The sequence below is a fragment of the Siphateles boraxobius genome, unplaced genomic scaffold, assembly GCF_051911475.1.
Source record: "Siphateles boraxobius isolate OS27281-9 unplaced genomic scaffold, OSU_SipBor_1 65, whole genome shotgun sequence".
NCBI lineage: Eukaryota > Metazoa > Chordata > Actinopteri > Cypriniformes > Leuciscidae > Siphateles > Siphateles boraxobius.
The window spans coordinates 16,443,944-16,453,011 of NW_027509192.1; the positions used below are offsets into that span (position 1 = coordinate 16,443,944).

General features: G+C 37.4%; 1 protein-coding gene across 2 annotated transcripts; it reads right to left on the bottom strand.

The window, feature by feature from the left end:
* Window positions 1–1,486: 1,486 nt before the first annotated feature.
* On the bottom strand, window positions 1,487–5,381 carry LOC143721149 (uncharacterized). 2 transcript variants are annotated; one of them, XM_077211382.1, is made up of 7 exons: window positions 5,334–5,381; window positions 5,217–5,267; window positions 4,906–5,090; window positions 4,089–4,243; window positions 3,429–3,892; window positions 1,938–2,143; window positions 1,487–1,828 (listed from the first exon to the last, which is right to left on the bottom strand). In XM_077211382.1, exons 2-7 carry the CDS (start codon window positions 5,230–5,232, stop codon window positions 1,622–1,624), a joined length of 1,233 nt encoding a protein of 410 aa, XP_077067497.1. In that variant the 5' UTR covers window positions 5,233–5,267; window positions 5,334–5,381; the 3' UTR covers window positions 1,487–1,621. The 2 variants fall into 2 exon arrangements, with proteins under 2 accessions (XP_077067497.1, XP_077067498.1); XM_077211383.1 differs by having other exon boundaries at window positions 5,217–5,282; window positions 5,334–5,363.
* Between the last annotated feature and the right edge of the window lie 3,687 nt (window positions 5,382–9,068).

Genomic DNA, 9,068 nt, shown 5'->3' on the forward strand with positions numbered 1-9,068 from the left:
CACGTTTACAGGCGGGCGACCTGGAAGACACAACACGAGAGGAGAGGAACTGGACTGGAGATCAGCAAGGACACAGGACAGCGACAGGGACAATCTCCCGGATGATCCCTCAGCAAACTGGATGTTCCGTGGAAAACAGGCAGAGCCCGCAAGGAACTAGGACACAGGTACTGGGTGACAGAATACAAAAACATGAACAACGAACCGACACCCTGCATGAAAACCTCCAGCTAGATAAAGGCAGCTAACAAGTAGTAGATTAGTTGCAGCTGATGGCAGTTAGCGTAATCAGCCGGTGCTAAGCAACAAACAAGCACTACACACACACACAACCCCACACCCAAAAACACACCAACAGATATACAAAACGAACACATGGATTGATGAACCGTGACAGTACCATGCAGTGGAAAAGCGCCAAAGCGTGCCATACCGAACCGTGCCGTACCGTACCATGCAGTGGAAAAGCGCCATTTGTGGTACTATGTGTCAAGCAGAAAAAGCTGTTTGGTGTCTTTCAAGGCTGTGTTTAGCATATAAAAAACAAGTTGATTAATGAGCAACATAGAACTGAAGTGGGAAGGTAAGGGTTGTGATTTATGATGACTAGAGTGAATTTGTCTAGTTTTAACATGTTTGTATTTGTTTTCTGTTTTAGTGTTCTGATGGGAATGGTGTTGATTGGTGCCTCAGAGAATTAAGTAGATATATTTGAGAATACAGATACTGATCTTAATTGATTTATTGAATAGGGAGATTTGGTTTTTAGCTTAATTTTATATTTGTAACTTGTTATGTTTCAATGGTTTTAAGGTTTTTAATCCTTGTAAATATTTTATAGGGCAATCATCAATGTGTATTCTTTCTTTGTTTTCTTTACAGATGATGCATGATTGCCGTTTACTTTTTTGAAAGCATTGGTGGCTTAAATGGCTGTCTGAAGAGATGACTTTAATGTTGAATTGGGTCTTGTGTATGGAAGTTGCAAAGTGATTGATTTAATTTGTGAGATAGTCCTGGTTTGGTTTTTGTTTTGTTTCGTTTGTTTTGGACCTACAACTGACTGTGGGGTTTCCATTTTCTTGTATATGATGTTCCGTTTACTCTGTTAAGGTTTGGCAGTGGTAGTGATTTGTGGTTTGATTTACTTTACAATTGTGGAGGTTGGACTGAATTTGTGTTTGGTGAACTTGGGAGTGTGCACATAGTTTCAGAGCAATTTCCATTGGATAGGATTGGGAACCCTGTTTTCTGTAACGGTTACAAATTTGTTTGTTTGTTTCTTTGCCAGTTCTGATTACCCCGTGTGCTCCTTGTGAATATTGTGCAATAAACTTTGTTATATTTGCAACGAAACACACTGTGGTTGTGGCCCTCTTGAGTGCTAATCTCTTGCTAGATGATGGGGTTACATTAATACTGTTTGTATTTTTGAAAACCAAAGCAATTTAATCACAGAGGGAACAGAAAAATGACATGAGAGAAATGGAATTTAAAAAAAAAATGTTTTATTAAAACCGCATCAGAAATAACAAATGTTTTATTCAAAGCAGTAAGGCTGAAACATTATAGGCTCGTACAGTACTTTGCTTATAGTGTAAAGACTTCTTAAGTTTGTACATTACTGAGTAATGGCAGCTGGTGCTTTGGGATTGAAGGGATCAGGATTTATTTTGTTCAGATCCTCTATTACAGTTTCATACTCTTTTTTCCATTGCTCTGGTGTCAGTGCAGATGGGCTGGTCTCCAGGAACTTATACGCATCTTTAGTCTGCAAGCTAAAGATACTTTTTGCATGGAGACAGGTTTCACCGAAGGCCTTCCAATGCTGAAAGATTTGAGATACAAAATCAATCACAGAAAAAAAAAAATGCAATCAAGGTGAAATTAACTTATATAATCCTGCAACTGAAAATTTTCCCCATGTGAAAATTTACCTCTTGTGCTGAATTAATAGAGTGCAGAAAGATCTGCTTCATTTCACTATCCTCGATGAAGTCTTCATTAGCAAAAGTCTCTTCTTTGAGAGCCTCCAGCATTACACTCACTGATTCCCAGAACTTCTGAAGCTGAATCAGAATGTTTTGGATTCGGGAAAGGCATTTTTGGACGTCATTCAGATGGACGGGGTCGGGTATTGAACCTTTAGAAATAATATGAAGCAGACATTAATTATGAGAGATCACTCTGAGGCTTCTGGTGTAAATCAGTTCAGTTCAGTGTTGAACACGGTTGATCTTTCAAGTGAAAGAATCTGCTCAAATTTTAGTGGAATCCTGTAGAAGAATCTTGAAAAGTGCAGAATAGGAGCAACTAGTGGAAATATCCATAGAAGTCACAAAATGATGGAAGAATAAATAGAATTTTCCAGTTTAATTTATTCTTTATTAATTTAAAACAAAATATATTAATTTTGTGACTTCAAAAGTCTAAAGAAACTCGTATTGGCCATAATTTGCATTTGGAGTGGCATTCTGCCCTTGTCTTGTAGTGAAGATTCTTCTAAAGGCACACTTCCTCTTCTATGTGATTGCTGAAATCTCACTAGATTATTGGTCCAGATAGCCTTGTTCTTCTGGGAAGTAGTTTGACTTATCTTGTGTAACATTATATTTTGCTACTGAAACAAAAATCATGTATCAAGTTGAGTTGTTTGCTCATATCTCTCTCTCACTCTCACTCTCACTCAAAACAGTTCTAGAAAGTTCTAACAGTCCAAGAAAGTTTTAGGGTTTGCTACTTAAGCAAAATCAGTAACGTTTGTTACATTGTTTTTAAGCAAAATTTCATCAATTTATGATTCAGGAAATCTTTATTTGAAAAATAGTCAAAAAACTATAACCCTAGTCCGCATACACTCCATAACAAACAAAGACCAAATGTGCGACCTTTACAGACAGTCATGAGTTAATGAATAACATGTTAACATGAATAGTGTGTAAAGTGCTTAAAATTACTAATTACACAAAACAAAATTCACAACATTTGTAAAGGTAACAACTGAATTGAAGTTTTATGACATTTGATAATTAATAATCTGATAATTTAATGATTAACAGATTTAAATATTTAAATATTAACCAGCATATTATCACTACTTTTCATAGCTATTTGAATATATATTAACTAATGATCTGTTAAGCATTACATAATGATTTTAATCATTTGAAGCTTTTAGTCACTGTAAACCAAGGCATTTGTAGATTTTTTTAAAAAGTGCTTGATCAAGCTGATTGAAAGTTAAATAACATCTCAGCATTTCGATTTATATTAAAAAAATATCTGTTAATAACTATGTAATGTTCGTTAAACATTAACAGGCACATCTCATAAGTCTAGCTATGTGCATATATATTGTAAAACATTATGCAATGATTGTTAATGATTTATTAATGAAAGTTATTATAAAGTGTTACCAAGAATCTTACCATTTTTTATTTTCATGCCTGCCAACTTCAGCTGCATATCCGTCATCCTGACGTGGATGCTCCACTCTTTTCCCATTAGACTTGACTTCTCAATGGAGAGTTGAGTCAATTCGCTGGACAGAAGCTGGGTTTTCGCAGCAGCTTCAGGATTTTTTTTAGGCCCAAAAATTGATTTAACAATGGGTCCAACAAATGGTACAAGGGCGGAGAAGATACCCAGACCATTACTTTTGCTAGAAGACTCTTTGACATGATTATACAGCTCTTGGTTTTTCTCTGAAATCTTTGCCTCAATTTGTCTAATTTTCTCAGTGTTGTTTTTCAGTTGATCATCGAGATCCCTCACCACCTTCTCCTGGGTATTTATCTCCTCAGTAGTTTGTTCTTTTTCTCTCTCTGTCTCAGCCTTTTCAAGAATTACATCACTGGTGCAGGAAGCCACACTGTGGTTGTGTTTCTCATATCTGGCGATAACAGACTTCAGATTAATCGTGAGCTAGAGCACAGTAAATATTCTTGATATACACTGATATACACTTGATATACATGATGACGTTCTGTTTCATCCAGAGGACTTTTGGCAGTGGCCAGATTGAAAGTTTTCCAGATATGGAAAATTTAACAAATCTTATTAAACTTTCTTATGTTAAAACATTTTACCTGTCTACCATCTGTTCCACTTTGTCAACAATTTCAGTGATCCATGCTTTGGCTTTTTCCAGGGACTTAATAGCCAAAATGCTTTTATCCTTTTCAACAGCAACCTTCAGCGCAGGCAGAAGTGTGGAAACTAGGTTTTTACTTGTGGCCGCACACTGAAAGACAGAAGATATGCTCACATTGTTTATCCATGTTTCATGGGGTCATGGGTAGGTCATTCGTATGAATTCGTATAAATTAGCCACCTCGCAAAATACGTACGAATTGCCAACATCTTGTTGGGATTGCAGATTTCTGTGATCAGAAGCTTCCTTAATCATTTTTATTATGTGATTGTTGAGTAATTGATAGACAGAATGTAACACATATTTAAATATTCATCTAAACACTGCCGATTTCTTGCCCGTATTTAAAATTATTTAATGACAGCCATCTCTTTCGTTGAAGAGAATGGTGGAGAGATGTTAATCATGACGTTAAACCGATCTTGTGCAATATTAATGCACTCATCTCTTGGACTGACGGTAGTATACTCTTAAAGATAACGGTTCTTTATTGGCATCTATGGTTCCCTGAAGAACACTTAAAATCCATAAAACGTTTTCTTTGCACAAAAGGTTCTAGTGGTAACAGGTTATTTGGATTTGTATAATATTCTTCACATGGCTCCTTTAAGAACTGTTCACTGAATGTTTCTTTGGTTAACCAAAAATGATTCTTATATGGCAATTCTGTGAAAACACAGTTTTGGAGTCTTTAAGAGTGCTATTGGATGCATTGTGCACTAAAAGAAATGAATAAAGAACATTGGCTTTACCTTCAGCAGAAGAGCCTCAGAGGACCCAAAGAGAAGCTGAGTTTCAACAGCACGCTCTCTGAGAACCCTCTCCAACTTGGGGAACTTGGCCAAACAGAGGTAAGAAAGATGGTAGAGCAGAGCTGTACGCTGAGCAGATGGAAGAAGCTCCTTAACAAAGTCAGGGCTACTTGCGACCTCAATTTCTGTAGAATTGCAAAGTTACAACTTGATGGTTTTGCGCAGACGTGTGTCAATTATTAATGATTATTAACGACATATAAAATGTGAGATGTTTTTTTATCGGTGGCAAACAATTCAGAAGTTATTACCTTGGCTCTGTGACATTTTTTTTTTCTGTAAAGGAAGAACCTGGAAAAAACCTGAAAACAACAACACTATCATAAGATAAGAATCAACAATAAATGAGAGAGGTCAGTAAAAGTTACCTGTAAGATGAATGAACCTCTAAGCGATGTAGTTGACTGTGTCAGCATGGGGAATTTATGCTATATGGCACCTCCTTAAAATTGTTTGTCCACTTGGGCGTTTGCCTTGTAGGATCTCTGGGGTTGGGCAGGATGAGACTATTTTGAACATTCCTTTTCACTGTTATCATTCATTATAACTTTCCAAAATGTTGAAATCAAACATTCTTATTGTAAGCAGTGCATTTGCATTTCCTTAAAGGGAGATTATTTGTGCTCTACCTTATTCACTCTACAATTCACTCTACATTACAAGCAAAGCAGTCTGTGTAGGGTACCACCTCAATTTGACCAAATAAATCAAACCGTTTTATTACATTTTAAAGGATGCATTATTTGGTTTACAGATATGAGAACATTATGTTTATATGAAATATATTTGAAACATGTATCACATGTATCACAACTATTAGTTTATAAACTGTAGTTAGTACATTGATACACTATATACAAATGGAGAGTTCTTCTTTTACTGTAATTAACAAATTATTGTTTAATTACCTCATATTTAAAGAGTTAGATAATGCTTTTTTAACAACTTACTGACAGTAAATAGTTCTCACTTTAGATTAGGTCAAAGAAAATTGGAAAATTATTAAAATTAAGTGCTTTTTACCAAACGTTATTGTACATTAATGGCATTTATATTCTGTGTTCCTTAAAATGTTTACAAATACATTAAACACACACACACACACACGCGCGCGCGAGCGCGCACGCACACGCACTTATTCTTCTTCTTCCTTAGCGTCGACCATGATGTAATTGGCCATATTGTAGTCTGCGGGGCAGCATACATGGGAGCATCCTTATCACTGCAGTTGGCGCTGGGTAATCACGGCCTCAATACTTCTGCAGTTGGTCTGTTTAATGATTTCCTTGATCGATTGCTTGATCGAGGCCTTGATCGATTGCTCCTGTCTGCCTTGCTGCTGAGTGGTTTACTTCAGCAATGCATTGCTTTATTTTGTAATCTTCATCTACTATCTTTCCATGTTGTTTATATTGCTAATTATATCTTACTCATCACCACACATTAATCTGACATCGCTAGCTTCAAAGGTAAATCATTATCACTACCACAACACGCTAGTAATTTCGCTAGCCTGTTAACGCGCCATACGTGCCTGTCTTCTTTATTTATTTACCTCTTTTCTTGCGCATGCTCGCGCGTTTCACGAATCCATCAAATAACTGTGGTAAGTATAGGATTAGTCAACAAACACGGTGAGTAATGTCTTCTCCTGTTATTGTCACTTGCACTTCATGTCACATGTATAGTATAGCCTTCTCTGTCAGCAATATAGGATTTACATGTGATAAATGCAGGGAGACAGTGAGGCTGACAGAGATTTCAGAACTAGAGACACGCATCCAAACTTTAATTGAGGATAGTAAGAGTGCAAGGGCTTTAGATACTGCTTTGGATGCGACTAGCTTAGTGAACTCTGTACATTGTTTGGTTCCAGCTGTAGAGCCCGTGCAGCAGGGCAACTGGGTGACTGAGATGCTGTAGTCGCGGGACAAAACACCACTCTTCTGTTCCAGTTACACCATTAAAGAGGTTCTCCCCACTCAGTGAAACATCCACTGAGAATCCTGTTGAATGTGCCCTAGTTATTGGCGATTCTATTACACAGGACGTGAAAATAGAGACACCAACCACCATAGTCACATGTTTGCCGGGAGCCAGAGCGCCTGACTTCAAAGCAAATGTAAAAGTGCTGGCTAATGCTAATCGTAAATTCTATAAGATTATTATTATTATTGCACTAATGATGTTCAACTTCGCCAGTCGGAGATCACTAAAATGAACGTTAAAGAGTTGTGTGAACTTGCAAGTACGATGTCAGGCACTGTAATTTGCTCTGGGCCACTTCCTGTTCGCCGGAGTGATAAGATACTTATTAGACTGTGCTCACTCAATGGCTGGCTGTCTAAGTGGTGTCCGAAAAATAATATAGAATTCATAGACAATTGGAAAAGTTTTTGGGGCAGACCTGACCTTTCGAAAAGAGATGGTATTCATCCCTCCTGGGATGGTGCTGCTCTTCTCTCTAGTAGTAGCATATAGTCTTAGAGCCCAAACATGAATTGGGGCTCAGGTCAGGAAGGAGACAGACTGGTTAAACCGACCATCTGCTAGCTGTCTCACTTCACTGAAGTCAGATAAATCCCATCACATAGAGACTCTTTCACCTAGATATCATCATATAGAGACTGTCAGGGTTCTGTCACTTCTGTCTGGTTTATATCTCGGTTTGGTGACAGAGCTCTGACACTCCCGGTTGTCATCTGTTTGTGTATAGTTTGGTTTGTTGTGCCATGTGCTCTCCTGTCAATTGTCTTGCCCCTCCCATCTTATCTGATTATTGATTAATTTGCCCCACCTGCCTTCCTCGTTACCCTCTTTTGTTTGCTTCCCTATTTAGGCCATGTCCACACGGACACGGGTATTTTTATAACCGGAGTTTTTCCTACAGCGTTTTTAAAAAAAATCCCGTCCACACATGCTCGGTCTCCGTCTACATGAAAATATCTACATGATAAAAACCTTAACCCTAAAGCCACGTTGGCCAATCAGAAGCGCAAATCTGATGTCAAACACAGCTGATAACGGCGCACACTCTGACGTCGCAAGGCAAAAACCCCGGTTTCACTGTCTACACAACAACACTGTAACCAGCGTTCCTGAAAATCCTCACCCTGGCAGGGGTTTTCAAAAATGTTCGGTTTCAGTGCGTTTTCGTGTGGACGAACGGCCGAACCGCGTAAAAAAAGTCACGGTTATATAAATACCCGTGTCCGTGTGGACAGGGCCTTAGTCTCCCTGTGTTTGCAGTTCTGTGCTGTTTTTTGTCTATGTTCCCTTTTGTTTCCTGTTTTTGCCAGATGCCTGTCTTGTTTTCCCCCACAGGGAGTTTTTGTTTGTAGTTTTGTTTTGTTTTTTATTACTTAATAAATATCCTTATTCCTGCACTTGAATCCTCGCTTCACTATGTTACCATTCCGTGACAGAGACTGTGTACGTTCCCCGAATTAGGGCATACAAAAAACTCCTAAACCCATTTAAGGGTAAAAATTGTATTGATGTTCAATAATAAAAAGCAGATATATTACTGATGAGCAAATGACAAAGCTCAGGTTGCTGAATATTAGATCCCTTACTTCAAAAGCACTTATTGTAAATTATATGATTACAGATTATAACCTAGATGTAATGTGTTTGAAAGAAACCTGGCTAAAACCAGACGATTACATTACTTTAAATGAGTCCACCCCGCAAGATTACTGTTATAAACATGAGCCTCGTCTGAAAGGCAAAGGGGGAGGTGTTGCTGTATTTTATAGTAATATCTTCAGAATTACTGAGAAATCTACAGGTCCTTCTCAAAAAATTAGCATATTGTGATAAAGTTCATTATTTTCCATAATGTAATGATAAAAATTAAACTTTCATATATTTTAGATTCATTGCACACAAACTGAAATATTTCAGGTCTTTTATTGTTTTAATAATGATGATTTTGGCATACAGCTCATGAAAACCCCAAATTCCTATCTAAAAAAATTAGCATATTTCATCCGACCAATAAAAGAAGTGTTTTTAATACAAAAAAAAGTCAGCCTTCAAATAATTATGTTCAGTTATGCACTCAATACTTGGTCGGGAATCCTTTTGCAGAAATGACTGCT